Genomic DNA, 18,626 nt, shown 5'->3' on the forward strand with positions numbered 1-18,626 from the left:
TTAAACCTATAAAAGTCCCCTCTGGCAGAGCTCTGTTTCATGCTCTATCAATTACTGGTTTCATTACTGATACTGTTGTTTTCAAAGAAGTTTGCATCATTAGGGACTCAACTGAAAACACATGCAGAGATTGCCAGTTCATTACATCAGTTGTTTAAAATATCCTCACAACTTTCCATTACGACTAAAAACGAAATAATCTTACAAATATCTAGACGAGGCAAAGATTGAAGTGTTTGTGGTTTCTTATCACAGCTGAACAACATTAAAAATTCCAAGTATTAATAATTCCGTGAATATTCTAAGAGTGCATTTTTCTTTCTTGAGAAAATTCAAGTTTTATTTTGGAATTTCACATTTTATTTCATTATTTTTCTTTTTTTCATTGACAGTGTCAGCACCAAAAGACTTTGTACACAAAGATGCAACACTAAGATCCAGAAAACGTTCAGATGGTAACATTAGGTAGCGGATTTCTCACCAGTAGTATTTACAACCCAAGAAGTTCACTTTCACAAATCACTCCTTACCTTTTCTAATGCAGATTAGTTCATGTACGCCGCATGTTCGTTCTCCACCTATGTGGAAATAAATCATTAGAAAATATTAAAAAAAAAAAATTATCTGGCTTCTTAATAAGGCTTATAAACAGCGTAAAAGAAAAAGCTGTAAAATCATGTAATTTAATAAAGATGCAAATGATTCATTTAACTTGTTTTCAATTTATACATTATATCATTTGGAGAAAACAATAAAGGTAACTTTGGCTTAATATCGCTAATGATGGTGCAGTTTGAAGAATTTATTTAGGTAAAATTACAAACACAAGCAAATCAACTGAAGCCACACTAGTAATTCCAAAGTATAAAACATAATTTCATGTTCTAAGGAAACGGGAGAATCCTCAAAATATCAAAAATATTTGTCAACAATAGAATGCCAAAATATTGTTATGATTATTGTCCACACTAAAAAAAGAGAAAAAAGACCTGGAGGTGTTGGTTGACAGCTGACTGAACATGAGCCAGCAGTGTGCCCAGGTGGCCAAGAAGGCCAATGGCATCTTGGCTTGGATCAGAAACGGTGTGACCAGCAGGTCCAGGGAGGTTATTCTGCCCCTGTTCTTGGCACTGGTGAGACCGCTCCTTGAATCCTGTGTTCAGTTCTGGGCCCCTCACCACAAGAAGGATGTTGAGGCTCTGGAGTGAGTCCAGAGAAGAGCAATGAAGCTGGTGAGGGGGCTGGAGAACAGGCCTTATGAGGAGCAGCTGAGAGAGCTGAGGTTGTTTAGCCTTGACAAGAGGAGGCTGAGGGGAGACCTCATTGCTCTCTACAACTACCTGAAAGGAGGTTGTAGAGAGGAGGGAGCTGGCCTCTTCTCCCAAGTGACAGGGGACAGGATGAGAGGGAATGGCCTCAAGATCCGCCAGGGGAGGTTCAGGCTGAACATCAGGAAAAATTTTTCACAGAAAGGGTCATTGGGCACTGGAACAGGCTGCCCAGGGAGGTGGTTGAGTCACCATCCCTGGAAGTGTTTAAGGCACGGGTGGATGAGGTGCTGAGGGGCATGGTTTAGTGTTTGATAGGAATGGTTGGACTCGATGATCCGGTCGGTCTCTTCCAACCTGGTTATTCTATGATTCTATGATTCTGTTACTAAAGGCTGGGTTTACCCAGAATTTCTCCTTAGGAGTTTTTTTTTAATTAAAAAAGCCCAGCTGTACAGAATATGTGACATTTATATGAGAATAACAGAATTGTTGCTAGAAATATTAAGCTTTAGTTAACATTTTAATAAAAAACATTTTATTGCATTTTATTATTACAATTAGATGACATCAACGCATAATACACCTAGTAAGGGCAATGAAGGAATCCATAAAGGAAGGAGAACACATTCAATTAACCATGCTGAAAGAGGAAGGTGTGATACACGGATGGGGTATGAAACCAGCTGTTGCTAGGTCTTGAGGAAAAAGAAGCAGGCAGTTACAAACTGATGATGCTTTTAATGGCATCTAGAAATTATCAGAAGAGTTGATTTGTGTTATTACGACTAATTTATATTGAATATATTTACAGTATTCATGAGCCTCCTCTAACTGAATATACTTCAGAATGATAGGCCTTGCAGTCATAACTTAACATTACAAGCTACAGCAAGCTATGACCTATCTTAACCATGCCCTAATGCCCACTACGCCTTTTTCCACTGACAACAAGAGACTGCACGTATATGGATACAAAACTGAAAGGAATTGCCTAAGTTTTCATATCCAGTTCTCTGCAACCTCATGAAAATACAAAACAGACAGATCCAAAACCTCACAAAACAGCTATTCCACATGCATTAATCATGACAGGGCTCCAAACGCTTCACGACACTCTAAAACAAGCTTCTGATGACAAAATTCTTTCTGTCTCAAAATTATGGAAATACATAACATAGCACTTATCATTCTCCTTAATTCCATAATAAAATAATTATGCCATATAATAAAGGATATTATAGTATCGACTAATATTTTAAACTCAGAATTGTTAACACTAACAAATGGTGTCGTTAAAGTTTTAAAGAAATAACTGTAGGAAATGCATATACTAGAGGGAAAAAAGGATAAAAGGGACCCAAAAAATGTAGTAAGACATAGCTTCTAAAATTAAATTAAATGTCTGTGAGGTATGAAGTTAAAAGGAATCCTCATTTTATGTCTACTTACTTTTTTTTCATATTCAGTAAAATGAAACACAAGCCTCAAAGATACTCTTGAATGAGAAATCAAGTATCAGTGAGTCTGATGATCCCATGAGTTCTGTATATTCATCACCATTACAAAACCAATAACCATCACAATAACAATATAACAACACCCTCTTTTCAGTGCATTCTAGAAGCTGGCCAATTACTTCCATTCAGAAAACATTTTGGAAAGAAAACATAACAAAAACCAACTAAAAAAAAAAAAATCTGTTTTTAGGACCACAAGGCTTTTTTTTTAAAAAAAGCAAATATTGGGAGAGGATTACAATGTTCTCTAAAGTCATTGCAATCATCTTCAGACTACAAAAGAGTACCTAAAAGAGTGAACGAAACTCTTCTCTTTAGATTTTCTTCCCCTCATAGGCTTAAGTTCAGCAGTGAAGAAAGAATAGAAATTACTGAAAAAAAAGTAAAAGAATTTTTCATTACAGATGGTAGACAGTTAATAATATTCACCAAGAAATGACTGAAAGAAAAACAGTGAGCAGCATTAGATTTTAATTCTATACTGCCCTCAGTGAAATCGACCAGCTTGAAAACTCATCATAAAATACTGATTTTAGGTTTGGATTTTGCATTGTTACCTGTTGTTTTCTAAAGAAAGAGCTCTTTTTTCAGTCATGTAGATGGTAAAATATGGTGGCGTTGCACTAAATAAAGCCTTTCCATTAATCCTCATGTTAGTTTTATTGACCACAAGGCCACATAATAAATCCATATAATTTAACATGAATTTATTCAGGATTTTAACTTTTAATTTTGTTAGAAAACACTGAATGCTATTTCTTATTAAACAGGTAATTAATCTACTCTTTTTCCAAACTGCTTTTGGATGGAAAACAACATAAATAAAATTATAACAAGTGACCCAGATGTTTTGAAAATAAAGTTGAAGAAAGCATTTTTATATTTTGAATTAACCAACTTATGAAACACATGAAATATTATCCTTAAGTGACCTGGGCAGATTCTTCTTTTCCCTTGAGCTCTTCAAAACTGTGGAACTAATGTACTATTGACACCTTCCTTTTACTCACAGATTAACAAATGAATATAAGCTTTTCTGCCTTTCCAACTCCTAAGAAGTCCCTCAGCTTTGAATAACCTATTCACTGAAAGAAATAAAACTGAAAATATGAAAATGTTTTGCATGACAGCAAGACATCAACTGCTAATTTAGCATTTCACTCTGAAAAGACTGGTTTTGTATCAGTTAGTCCACAAATCCCGGAGGCTGAGCATTATGACCCTCTTGAATTTCATTGTCTTTAAATGTTACTTTATAGTAACTGATTTTAATATAGTGGCAGGTCACAATATTTTATAGTTAGATAAAACTTGATTTAGATAAAAATTAATAATTTTCCTCATGTTGACTATGAACATTATATCCTATTTAACAGTTTAAAGTTTTAAATTAATTTGCATATAAAACTGCATAACACTTTGTCCACTACGTAATCCGAGAAGACAAAAATGCACCTGGGGACACAAAGCTTTTCATAATTTCAGACAATGAAAATAAAATGAAAAATAACGAAAGATGAAGTAGTTTTAGAACTGCACATTCAACAAAACATTTGAATTATCTTGAGCAAGAAGAAACACCTCATGCCCCTAAAATCTTAATCATTCAAACATTTAGCATAAACAGAATGGCCGGATGGTTTAGAGGCAGGTGAAACACCTGATGAAGTTTTATTTTCTCTATTTAAGAGAGATGTTTTGTATTCACCAAGATGACTATCACACTAAAAAGATGAAAAGTTTTACATCAAAGAAGATAAAGCACCATCTGAGTTCTACATTTATAAAACTGTAAAATTTTATGTCTTTCTAAAACTAGTACAATTAAAAATCAGTTCTACTGTGCTTGGACTTCAGCTGAAACTCCTACTGCTAGGTGCTGAAAATAATTAGCTAGGAAATTGAAAACAGGCATTATCATAGAGTCATTTAGGCTGGGAACAACCTCAGGTGCTCTAAGAGATTTGAGAGCAGGACCACCTTTTACAGGAGGCTCCTCTGGGCCTCAACCAACCAAGTTCTGCAAGGATGGAGATTCCACAACCTCTCCAGGCACTACCGTTTCCAAGGAGAAGGCAGGGAAAGCGTCACCCTCTCATTGTGAATATTTCTTCCTTATAGCTATCAGGATTCCCATTGATGTACTTCATACTCATTGCCTAATCTGCTTTCACTGTGCACCTGAAGAACCCATGTCTATTTCTCAGATCCTCTCAACTAGCAAAAGGCTGCAGTAAGGGTCCCCTTCAGGTTTACCCAGACTTCACAAACATATTTCCAAAGACTCTCCTCATGTGCCATATACTCCAGTTCCCCACCAGCTTAGCAGCATTCTGCTGGACTCTCCAGTTTGTCAGCCTCTCTCACTCTGGCTTAACACAGCTGGATACAGTGTCAGTCTACATTGTGGCAGAGGCACATGGCTGGTCCATATTCAACCTCACCAGGACCCTCAGGTTCTTTTTTGTAGAATTTCTCCTGGCCGGTCCATTCTGAGCTTGCAGTGCTCCAGGGGCTTAGACTTGTTATTTTTCTTGGCTGAAGTGCACGCGGTTCCCTTCAGCCCATTCTTTCAACTTCCTGAGCAGCAGCTATATAGTAGCCTTGCCCTCCAGCATCTTAGCTACTCCCCTAGCTGGCATCACCCACAGACTCAGTGAGGGTTTGCTCCATTCCTTCAACAAACTTGTCACACAGTCTCAGTTCCATCATCAATACTGTGGTGCGAATAAAATACCTAACTCTTCAGTTTAGGAACAAATCCATATTAGTAGCTGTAGGAGAACATCACACCATACGACAGAAGCCTTTGTTATCAGGTGTAACTTGAGACATACTTCTTATAGGATAAATTATTTTCCTGCTGGGGAACTCTTAACTAAAATTTTCAGAAGTTTGGACTAGATTCAACAAACATTCACTTAACATTTTATTCAACATGAGACAATTATTTTTCCCTGGACAAATCCGTGAAATTCCAGTGTAGAACAACAATACCACTCAGAGAACAGCACAAACAGGGTGAGGGCCACAGCATTCATTGCAGTCCTTGAGAGCCCACCTTGCCAAATTACAGAGGAGTAACTGCACTGCTCATGCACAGCACTGGCAAGGGACACACATTTCAGCTGAGCTCCTTCACTCCTGCTCTGTGACCCCCACATCAGACACAGTCAGTCAATCTACAGATCCCAGGATAGGCTGGCCACCTGCCTCAAGCATGCTGGATTATCAAACAAGAAGGAAACAACCATGCTGTGCCCCAAAGGCATAAAACAGAGGTGTTACAGTGCAGAAACATAAAATGGGATACAAGTGAAAAAGCTGACCAAAATGTTAATATTAAGTGTCTGAAGCACGTGGACATTCTGTTTTCACTATGAATACAAGATGCTTAGGGAACCCATTCTTATGCTAAGCTGCTTCATATAACATACTATAAATTTAGAATAAAAGACAACTATAATTAAGGTATTTGCACTTATATACACCCACAAATCCGATCCTTGAAAAATTGTCTCATACCATGAACTGATTTTAAGGAAGAATCTGGTTTTGGATGAACAGATAGCTAACTGTAAAGGAAAATAAACAAAGCTGAAGAGAATTTCACAAAACCACCACTCTACAGCTGGCATCAGTATGGTACTTTTCCAGAAAAGGTTAGATATGATCATTAACCCATCCTCACTCATGGTGTAAAATCAACTCTGCATTCTTTTTGTGCTCATTGCTATTTCACTCTCTAAACAATATTGCATATATAAAAAATGACATGTTAAAAAAAAAAATCAATCAAATTTGCCCTTTTAAGTACTCATTACATGTCCACATCTTGTATATTTTGTGTAGTTTTGGTCTCCTCTCTGTCACACCATCTCAAAAGATAAAATAAAACCACAGAGATCACAGAGAAAGGTGAAAAAAAGTCAATAAAAATGGTTAAATCACAAACACTTTCCACATGAGGATTGATTTAACAGACTAAGACTCTTGAGCCTGGAAAAAAGACACAACAGACTGTGGATATAAGCAGGTGAATAGAGAACAATTCTTAACTATCTAACACAGAAATAAGAGAAATAAGTATCGGATTAAATTAGCAGCAAACATGTTCAAGACCAGAAGTTTTCAAGAATAAACATCAGAGATCAGCATTATAGTTTTACAATACAAATTCCAGCTGTAAAGACTGATTCCTCTGCTACGACCATTTAAAATGATTGCTATCTATTAATTTCTTAGCCTAAGGACAAGGTCATCTACCTGTTCTGCTTAAGTTAAGAATATTTTGTTTGCTAATATCCAATCTAAAAAACAGTGACAAACATTAAAACTCATTTTCTTATGGAAAATACTTAAATTTTAATTATATTTGTAATCAACAGAACAAATAAATTAACAATCAATTACAATTAATCAAGAATATCATAGCCATTTCTGTTCCTCAACTGAATTTTGCATCTGATCATAACTACACTAAAATTAATGGAAGTATCTCCACGGACTTAGAGAAGCCAAGAAGAAATGCAGATAGCACAGATTTTCTAAGCTAACTATGTCATAAAGTATAGAAGTTCCCAGGGACCTTCTCCATCATTAAAATAATATTATCTTAACTTCCTTTCTACCCAGGATGACAAGACACCTCTTTCCCCACTCTTCTGACAACTGAAATATAATTAGCACTAAAAAAAGACTGGATCTTTCTTTTACCTTGTTCTCAAATACTTCAGATAAGTCTAATAAGTGTAAATGATGAGATACAGTAAATGTAACTAGCAACAGAAACATTGAGTATAAATTATTCAAACCTGATACAAAACCTGTGGATATTGTTTAAATAAGAGCAGAAGGAGAACCAGCAGTTACAAGAATTGTTACTTCATTGCAAATGACAAGAAGATTAAATATACATTGCCAAGAAATGTACACGTCTATCAAAAATGCTCTGCAAATAAAAAGGAAGATGTCAACAACAAAATGTATAGCAAAGAACGGATAAAAAATTAGTATAACTTTTAGCTAATTCCTATAGTTTTTAGTTAACACCAGTGAAACACCCCTCTAGAGCAAAGTTTCACAACAGAAAGTAAGCTGAAAAATATCATTTTTTGAGAAATATCTTTTAATGATTAATGACCTAAAGACTTGTGTGAATATTTTACTTCAAAAGTATACATTTTAATAATCCTGGTCACTCAAAGACATTGTGAGGAAATTATTCCCACAAAAATAATATCAGTAACTGGATTTATCATATTTCAGATAAAACAGTAAGTTTGTGATAAAAAAAGTAAATTACTATGAAGACCTTGTATTTCAAAAGAACCCAGTTAGCAGCAAAACTGCTTGCTTTAGACTGCAAACCAAAAATACCTGTAAGGTGCATGTCAATCATACTAAATCTACCACTTTTCACAACAAAGAACATGTTACTCGTGACCTTTTAGTTCATTAACTCAATGCTAATTTGCTGTCATACAATTAAATTTCAAAATCATGCCAAAGTCTTAGCATCTCACCCTAGAGACTGACTTACACAGAAATCAGAAAACACATCCTACCTCCAAGAGTTAAATATTCAAACAATATCTTAAAATGGTTTGGATTGGAAGGGACCTTAAAGACCATCCAGTTCCAACCCCCTGCAATGGGCAGGGACAGCTTCCACCAGATCAGGTTGCTCAAAGCCCCATCCAACTGGCCTTGAACACCTCCAGGGATGGGTCATCCACGACTTCCCAGGGCAACTTGTTCCAGTAACTCAGCACCCTCACAGTAAAAAAATTCTTCACAATATCTGATCTAAATGTCCCCTCTTTTAGCTTAAAATCATTGCCCCTCATCCTGTCACTGCACTCCCTGATAAAGAACCCCTCCCCAGCTTTCCTGTAGGCTCTTTTGTAGAGAGTGCAAAGATTAAATGTTGACTTGAAATCCACTTCAGTCCCCAGAGGCAGATTTACTTTCATATGCAAAACAGGACCTTTGCCTCATGCAGTTCAAAACCTGACAGTAGTCAGGAAAAAGCCAGAGAGTATCAGCTGTGGATCCCTTTCATCATTCGTTACAAAAGCTGGAAGAAGTCTACATGAATCAGGCTGAGAACAAGGTGAGGAGAAAATATGACCTAATGGTTAAATCAGTTAAGAAGACAGCAAGACTCTTTCCTCTCTTATAGATCCCCTGTATTTTACTGGGCAGTAATATAAGCTAACATTTTTAATCAGGTAGGGACTGTATGTTTGCTTTCCTGTATGCCTATCTTGAATGCCAAGAGTTCCAATCTGCAGAAGTGCTAAGCATTAAAAGCAAACAGAACTCAAGAAGAATTTCACTCAACACATCAGCTGTTCTTATATCAAGCATGATAGTTTCATCTCAGCCCATGGTAAGCACGTCAAAAAGAAGCCTGTACAGCATTAGAGGTTAGTTTTTTTTAAAAAGGTAGCCACTATTACCTAAAAAGTGATAAGGACCTAACAGCTTGCTTTATTTCATCGGATCCATAATGCTACAGTGACGATGAAGGAACACAAATCCAACCAGGAAAATGGTAATATTGCATATGGCATAAGGTTTTACTGTCATCAGCAGATAATGCAGGGAATAATCTTTACCACGACTATAAAAAAATTAGTAACACTCACTGAATATTTTCCACTACAGACACTGAATAAGCATAAAACAGCATTAAACAGATTCTGTGTGGCTGATACCCTCACATGTGATCCCCCCCCCCCCCCATTTAACAAATGCTTTTAAAAGCGGGCATACGTACAAAATACAGTTTCTAATGTTTAGGTTTTACCTAATGCTGCTCAACCTCTGCCTGGCTACACCAATGGGGATTCAGAGGCACTACAGTCAATTCAGGTCAGTGCTAGCTTGAGGATCTCTATGTCATCTTATACCCTTCTAGTACGTGCCACAGTGACACCTGAATGTCCCAGGTAACTTGGAAGTCAAGGTAAAACTGTGCCTTAGGCCAGATTCAACCAATAAGCCACACATATGGTATCCTACCTAAGAACTGTACACAGCTTGTTGCTCTTTTGTTTTCCTCTCTGGATTCTAGAAATTTGCAGGTAGGCATAGTTATCAGATAACCTATATGAAGCAGCCTTCTAAATCCTCTCTCTTCTTATATCCATAAACAAAAAGTAGGTTCATTTAGTAATTTTTGTCTTTGTTTCTAAAATAAATGAGGTTTATATAATTAAACAGTTAGTTTTTCCTGCCCCATCCTTCTATCACTTACCAATTCGCTAGCTAATTTAAGCCAAAATTGACAGAAAGTTTTAAGAACTTAATATTTTTGGCATTTAACATTTCATGAAAAATCAGCAGTCAAATACAACACAAACACTACCCCATTGAAGAGGGACAGACAAGCAGCCAACAAATTCACAGACAGCATACGCAGCTCCTGCTGCCGGTTCCCAACTGAACAGCTGGCAGACAAGGAAAGAGAGGGAAGGATGATCTTATCAGAACCATCAGAGTGCTCAGGACACTTTAGAGACACTCAGGAGATGCAGGGACTAAATTAGTATTTACAAGCCTAGATACACAAAGAGGACCTTGGCATACTACATGAGGAAGAGCAAGTGTTACATTGGTAGGATCGCAGTGAAAAATTATGAGAAGCCACATTCATTAGTCTCATTACACTAGCAACAACTTATTAGACGACAGCACCACCCTGTAATTCATTCTTCCCTACTAGATTTCTTTGTCCTGTACAGCTCATTATTCTCTTAAACGCTATTTCTCAGTTCTTATCACTAAACTCTTCACAATGGAAACCACAGGAAAGAGTTTGAACTAAAAAAGAATTAACTCAGTCTGAAAAGGTTCATCTCTTAAATGTACTCCCCTCCTTGAGAAACATATGCTTCTGTATAGCCTATACAACGTTACAGCACGTTCACGTGCAGCCTAAAACCCTGTTAAAAGTAGATGCATGAGCACACACAAGATAGGTAATTCAGCCTTAGGTTACAAAGCATCGCACTGCAAGCTTGACATTTCTTTTCCCTTCTCCACACAACTGCAATGTGATCTAGTCGTGGTTTGACCCTAGCCAGCAACCAAGCACTAGAAAGTCACTCACTCACTCCCCTCCCACCCCTAGTTAAACCACAACAGATTTCCATTGCTAACTCCTCACCCAGACTTCAACTCAATAGAACTCTTAAGGTAGGTGCCAAAGTTTTGCTACTGCTCAAAAGAGGAAAAGCAGCATAAAGAAATCAAATTAAAGCTGCCAAGTATTACCACAGCGATGCTGAGGGATTCTCAGAATTGACTCCCCAACTCTCTCACTTCCCAGTCCCAGAACTACCACAAGACCCAGGCCTGGGCAGCTGCAGGCGAGAGGATCTTAATCTCAGACTGCCAACCATTCTGGTCTCACTACTGCTTTCACTTTGGCCTTACTTTCTACTGTATTTGCCACCCTCCCTATTCTGATACACTCTATACTAGATTAATTTAACCTCTCCCTATGAAAGACAGGGAATATAACATAAAAGCTAACTTTGCAACTCAAAATACAGCTCCTACTTAATACTAAAACTATTCTTGTTTCAGAAAAGAAATACAAAGACATAAGAACAGTAAATGCAATTCCTTCATCTCGTTTGAGCCAAAACTTTTCCAACAGGGTTGCCCTCCGCTGTTTCCTCACAAATCTGAGACTGCCTGACCTCTGCAAAACTATATACCTGATGTCTTCATAAAGAAATAAAAAAGAACATGCTTCATTAACTTTCTAAAGAACAAGATGTAAATCCTGCAATCACTAATTTCAGACTTTGAATTCGGTCACATGAAGAATATTTGACTTTTAAAGGTCCATCAGTGATCATAGTGCAAAAAAGTAACAAAGCATTGTCACTGGCCAAAATGACAATGGTCACTGGTCATGACCAGGAGCTCCCTAGCTCTCTATAACACTTGATACAAAAAGCTTCACTTTTACAAAAACTGTGGGGGTTAGTGTGAAAGCCAGTGCAAACTGGTAGTTTGACAAAGTGACACTGGAAATAATACTTACAGATTTTTAAGAACAGCCAAAAGCACTTAATATCTTGCAGAAAACAATTCCTATTTTAATATGAGTTCTTTTAACTTCATGCACTCTTCACATATAACCGTACATTTCCTGCTTTGAAAGAGTTTTGAACTGTGTTATATTTATTCTTGAAACAGAAGGTTTCAATCTTGCCTACTTCCAATGCCTTGACCAAAAAAAATTTAAAAAAATATGGATAACCACAGTGTTTTTAAAACTGAGCAAAGTATTTTCTCTGTTTAATTAATTAAATACACCCACAAATTTACTTGAACACAATGTAAATTGGGTATTTTGACATTTTAGACTAGAAGACCTACGGTTTGATACTGCCTTCAAGAGTTAGTATTCACCCAAATCAAATTCATATTTTTAATAACACTGCTGGCCAGGAAATAGTACTGCTGTACAGCACAGTCCAAGCAAGGTATCACTGTACAAACAGGAGGGTGAGAACACAAAGATGAGGAAAACAAACTGTAATATCTACTAACAAATCTACAGCAATCAGCTACTCCGTTGAAAACAAAGAGAATGCCGCATGTCTGCTACAGAGTACAGTGGAAAAATACATTTATATTGACTGTCTTCAGGAAGAGTACTAAATCTAAATCTAGCAGATCACTATCATGATTGTATTTTTTTTATCCTGTCTCACTGTGCACCAAATTCTCCTCATGAAATTAAGTCCCATTTTGGCCATTTCATGTGTTTACAAGACAGTTAGGCTATTCTGAAGTCTGGCCCTAATGAGAAGCTTTGCATTCTTTTCAAAGGCTAGATTGCTTAATTCACTCTTACGTATTCGCTTCAACTTCTAAGAAGTAATACTCTAAGTCCTCTGAAAATACTAAACATGAATTTCACTTTTTGCGAATATTTTCAGATCTAACAGATTCTCCCAGATTGCTGGGTTATGGCAGCATAAAATGGAAACAGAAAGAGTTTTTGATGGACTGAAAATTGTTTTTTCTGAGCTTGAGTTATGTAAAAAGTCCAGACCCAGCAGAATTTTTTTTTGCTATCTGCTTGATAGTATTAAGAGGGCTTCTCAGCAGAAAAGAACCTGGCCAACTTAGAGCTGGCCAACTCAGACTCCCGGTGCGCACAGCATCCACGGCAGGATGAACGCGAAGCCTTGCTTGCAGTGCAAGTTTTCCTTGTAGAGGCCTGAATTACTCAGTCACCGAAACCGACAGCATAGAAGCTTCCCACACACCAAACAAACCATCAGGGTTTGGGTTCCTCCCCCCCCCTCAGTGTTTTCCTAGATTGTTTATCTGTTTTAACAACAGATGCTGTCCGAAAGAAACATGATGGTGAAGGAAGCAGCAGACCGGGTCTAGGGAGCAGCATACATTCCTTGGTTGGAAAGAAAGTTCTGGGGTTTATTTATTTTTTTCCAAGCATTTTCAAAGACGTGTGAGACTACCCCCAAGAACAAAGAAGAAAGGTCTCAAAACAAAGTTCAGAAGCCCTGCCTTCTGAGATGATCATCTCCAAACAAACCCAACAAGTGTCTGGCACACCTCACTCCTCTTGCCGTTGTTGTTAGGCGATGACTAGAAAGATCTGCGGACACAAGCTCCCATGCAGCCTGTTAGCTGTGAGCAGCCGGGCAACGGAGCTTCCCTCGCCTGGGGAATCGATTCCCGGAGGCTTCAGGGCCAGGAGGGACGATTACTTTTAAAACAGTTTGGCCAAGTCTCTCCGGGGAGGGCGGAGAAGGCTGCCGGCACAGCCGGGGTGCGGGCTGCACCCCCGGCACGGAGACGATGGCTTCGACCTCCCCCAGGTCCCCTCCACGGCGCCTGGCATGGGTGGAGGAGGAGGAGGAGGGAGAGGAAGGCTGCTTGCCACCGTGTCGGGGATTATGTACCCCTGCCCGGCTTCCCAGGCACCGAGGAGGGAGCTGCGACGCCCGGGAGGAGACAGAGAGAGGGAGGGAGCAGGGAAAGAGGAGAGAAGGCAAGAGAGGAATAAGAGAAGAGGGAAGGGGTCAGAGGGAGAAGGGGAGAGGAGGGAGAGAGGGGAGGGAGATAGGGGAGAAGGAGGGAGAGGGGGGAGAGAGAGGGGAGGAAGAGGAGAGGGGCTGAAGGGATAGGGAGACAGATGGGAAGAGGAGGGGGAGGAAGAGCGGAGGGAGAGGAGAGGGAGGGGAGGGAATAAGGAGATGAAAGGGAGAGAGAGGAAGGGAGAAGAGAGAGAGAAAGGGAGAGAGGAGGAGAGAAGGAGAAAGGAGAGAAGAGGGGAGGGGAGGGAAGGGAGAGGGAAGCGGGGAGACGGGAGGAGGCGCCCACCCGAGCCGGCCCGGGCACGGCGCCCGTGTCGATGCGCCCCCCACCCCACGGCGCGGTGGGAGCCGCCCGCCTCCCCGCGCCCCGGGGGAGGAGAGGTGGGCTGCTGGGGGGGTGGGGAGGGGGCAGCGATTCGGGGCGAGGGGAGCCCGTTATTGGCCTACTTACCATCAATCGCCATGATCCCCGGGGCGGGCCGTGCCGGGCGGAGCGCACGCAGGAGAAGGGCAGGCGCTGCCGGGCGCCGCGGCTGCGAGACGGGAGCCGCGCGGGGGCGGTGGGGAGGGCGGGGCCGCGGGACTCCGCCCTCTCCCTCCATCCCTCCCTCTCCACGGACCCGAGCCCCCCCGAACCCCACCTTGCCCCCCAGGGCGGGAGTGGGGGGCGGGGGGATGGTGGGATGTCCCGGGCACCTCCCGGGGTTCGAGGCGGTGGCGACGCTCGTCAAAGGGAAGAGCCCGTCGCTGTCCATGGTGCTGATCCGTGGGGGCTCCAGCCAGGGCTGGGGGTTGGAACGGCAAACAAAGCCAGGGCAGCACTAGTTTCGAGTCAGACTAGGGGTCCACAAACAGCCTGATCCAGGCTGGAAGAAGGTCATAGAATCATAGAATCACCAGGTTGGAAGAGACCCACCGGATCATCGAGTCCAACCATTCCTACCAAACACTAAACCATGCCCCTCAGCACCTCGTCCACCCGTCCCTTAAACTCCTCCAGGGAAGGGGACTCAACCACCTCCCTGGGCAGCCTGTTCCAGTGCCCAATGACCCTTTCTGTGAAATATTTTTTCCTAACGTCTAGCCTAAACCTCCCCTGGCGGAGCTTGAGGCCATTCCCTCTCATCCTGTCCCCTGTCACTTGGGAGAAGAGGCCAGCTCCCTTCTCTCCACAACTTACTTTTAGGTAGTTGTAGAGAGCAATGAGGTCTCCCCTCAGCCTCCTCTTGTCAAGGCTAAACAAACCCAGCTCTCTCGGCTGTTCCTCATAAGGCTTGTTCTTCAGCCCCCTCACCAGCTTCTTTGCTCTTCTCTGGAGTTGCTCCAGAGCCTCAACACCCTTCTTGTGGTGAGGGGCGGTCTCACCAGTGCTGAGTACAGAGGGAGAGTAACCTCCCTGGACCTGCTGGTCACGCCGTTTCTGATACAAGCCTGATCTGATACACGATGATCTTCAAGGTCCCTTCAGACCCAAGCCATGATGATCACAGGGCTGGAGCACCTCCCATACAAGGACAGGCTGGGAGAGTTGGGCTTGTTCACTCTGGAGAAGAGAAAGCTCCGAGGGGATCTTATAGCAACCTTCCAGTACCTGAAAGGGACCTACAAGAAATCTGGGGAGGGACTGTTCCCAAAGGCTTGTAGTGATAGGATGAGAGGGAACAAGTATAAACTGGAGAGGGGCAGATTCAGATTAGGCATAAGGAAGAATTTCCTCACTGTGAGAGTGGTGAGGCACTGGAACAGGTTGCCCAGGGAAGTTGTGGATGCCCCATCCCTGTAGGTGTTCAAGGCCAGGTTGGATGGGGCTTTGGGCATCCTGATCTAGTGGGATGTCCCTGCCCATGGCAGGGGGAGTGGAACTAGATGATCTTTAAGGTCCTTTCCAACCCAAACTATTCTATGATTCTAAGATTCTGTGATCTCCAGCACTTGCAATCGAGTGTGTGGAGCTTCCCTGCGCTCACAGGTGCAACCACACTAACTGCCAGTACAGCCCTGTAAAATGCTGAAAAAGGTCATGCTTTTGCTAAATACAGCAGCTGAGAGAGAGGATATGTCAGAATCAACATTGCTGGTGCAGTCTCATCTTGCTCCACAGCGCAGGTCATACAACACAACATGGTGCTGCACAATCACGGACCCTTTTTCCTCCCATAGTTCCTCTGACTGACCTGGTGCACAAGACAGATAACATCTGAGAATGAATCAGGATCCTCTGGGGAATAAAGATACAGTAAACCTCCAGTTTGATGGCTTCCATTTCTAACTCTAACATCCTCTAAGGGTAGTGTCCTGTTTCCCACAGTTTTGGGTTTGTAAAACTGTAACAACACTCCAGCACGTGGAACCTTGTTAACAAGCACGCTGTGCATCTTCAGAGGAGATTGACACCTTCAAATTTACAGCGAATACTTGAGGTGAGCCTAATGCTAAAATGGATTGGAAGAACTGACAAAGGATTAATGGATCTGCAGGCCTTCACACAGGGGTTTTCAGGGGTGTGGGCAGGTTGTCGTCTCACTGAAGCTTGGCTATAACATGCACTTCTCTTCGGCTACACCCTTCATTGACTCCTCCTTTCCACCCCTCAGGTCCTCAGTAGCCCATAAAACTCTGTTGTCGTGTAGGAAAGTCTTGCTGGCATTTGGAGCTGTAAGGAAACAGAAGACTGTAGTACAAGCCAACAAGTTTTTCGGCCATGCATGCTCTGGCCAAACGTAGGAAAATGTTCACCAGATTGTCCGGAGGAATATCTGTGGTACCAATATATTCTTTCTGCCAAACATTAAGTCACTGTTCAAATCCTGAAACCATTAATCTCCTTCAGCCTAGCAGCCTTCAAAAATGTTTTGCCATATGGAAAAATCAATGTGTTATCTCAATTTCATTCTTCACCTCAGGTAGGAAAAGCAACTTAAAAGTGAATAGTGTAAAAGCGGAGTCAACCTGAAGCAAAACGGCCATCTTGGAAAACACAAGGCCCGAATGACGTATATCCAGATGAGAAGCAACCGTCAAAAGGCTCTTGAAAGAGAAAATGTCAGCAGAGTTTAATGGCAAATATATTTTTCCGTACTAGCAGTGACATTTGCCTCAGATACTCTGATGATTATCAATTTGTTCCTAGAAAGTGTTCCAGCAATGACGTATTTACAATTTGTCTTGATAACTATCTTTCTTTACTATACTGAGCACAGGAAAAATGACTCTTATGGAATCAAATACATAGTTAGAGTTATTATTCTCCTCTACTTTGTTTTTATTTCTCCCCCTGCTTTTGGGAGTACCCTCTTACAGAGGAATTACCAGCCACTGATGTTGGCAAAACTTCCCAGGACACAGACGTCCACCCAGACAGAATCCAGGATTCGGCTTGAGAGATGTTTTAAAAGTCATCTAAAACTTTTTTAGAGCCTCTCATATCATTGCATTCCTGTGATTCATGTATGCAACTAATGCAGCGGGATGCAGAAGTTCGTATGTCCAATGGAACAAACTCTTTTGGAGGGTGAGGAATTGATATATGTTTGTAAATTAGTAGCATTGTGATTGGAACTCACAGCCCAGGCTTTTGGTTTTCAAAAACACAAAAGAAACACAATTTCTAACAAAGCAGTGATTTGCCCAGTTTGGAAAGCAGGTTCAGTACAAGAGTAACAAATATCATATCAACAAAGAGATGGCATGAAAAGTGAGAGGAAAAAAACATGACTTTTCAGAACTATGCTGAATTGTGCTCTACTTTCACAATCACATGTTTAAAATTCCTAAGCTTTATTCAAACATCAGTTACTCCGGCCCATCACCACAAGAATCTCATCTTTCCACGTTACCAGCAGGGACAAATCTTGAAAAAACTTCCAAAATTCAGCTATCTTGGTTTTGTTCTCATAGTATAATTGCGTCACTATAAGCTATAGCTTCATCCATTCCCTGCATAAAAGGAGCACAGCTGATCGGTTCTGGCTGTGTCAGAGGCTTTCTACTAAATCCAATGGACAATTCATGCTGCTGAAATCATTTACATGTGATGCTACAAGTATGCCGTTTGCAGAGGACAGCTGCACACAAATGTGACTACAGCTCAGCACAAGGCCTAAATTAACCATGATAAATCAGTAACATACAAACGATTCACAAGTTTTCAAGAGTTTCCTGTCAAAGGGAAGAACTTCCATCATCATAACAATGAATTTGCTGACAGCAAAACAACCAATTGAAACTTACAGGATAGATTTTATCCTGTAAACTCTAAAGTTTTCAACAAACTACCTACACAGGAGGAGCTTTTCCCACTGCACTGATGTGAAGCCACTTTGACAATCAAAATTGAAAGGTGCTGGAAACTTTTGCATGACAACCATAGAAGGATAAATACATGTAAAACCATGATGATCTCAGTAACTGGGAAAACAAGTACAGTAATAGAATATTATATATGTATATGAGATGTATTATATGTATATAGCTTGAGAAATAATTCCACTTTAAGAGCAAGTCTGTTTAACATATCTTGGTGACGTTTATACGCATTTTGTGCGTGTGTTCACTATACAAAAATATTTGCATTTTCTCAGTGGAACTCTGCACTGATTTTTCTCAAAACTAGCAAACATTTTACATGAGATTACCTCATAACTCTAAGTTATCTGATCCTTGTTATAAACTGATTCTTCACACATTTAATACATGATCCATGCTATGCTTCACTTCAGCCATAATCTTAGTATTGAAACAGA

General features: G+C 40.6%; 1 protein-coding gene across 4 annotated transcripts in view; it reads right to left on the reverse strand.

The window, feature by feature from the left end:
- Window positions 1-14,425, reverse strand: part of SYT14 (synaptotagmin 14) — a 100,514-nt gene extending 86,089 nt beyond the window's left edge. For all 4 annotated transcript variants that reach the window (XR_011337059.1, XM_069852870.1, XM_069852869.1 and 1 more), the window contains exons 1-2: window positions 14,336-14,425; window positions 531-578 (exon numbers count right to left, since the gene is read on the reverse strand). Coding sequence is in view for 3 of the 4 variants with exons in the window: in XM_069852870.1 (XP_069708971.1) it covers window positions 531-578; window positions 14,336-14,348 (61 nt within the window). In the remaining variant the exon portion in view is untranslated. The remainder of the gene's footprint in view (window positions 1-530; window positions 579-14,335) is intronic.
- Between the last annotated feature and the right edge of the window lie 4,201 nt (window positions 14,426-18,626).

The sequence above is a fragment of the Phaenicophaeus curvirostris genome, chromosome 2 (assembly GCF_032191515.1).
Source record: "Phaenicophaeus curvirostris isolate KB17595 chromosome 2, BPBGC_Pcur_1.0, whole genome shotgun sequence".
In the NCBI taxonomy this organism is placed as follows: Eukaryota; Metazoa; Chordata; class Aves; order Cuculiformes; family Cuculidae; genus Phaenicophaeus; species Phaenicophaeus curvirostris.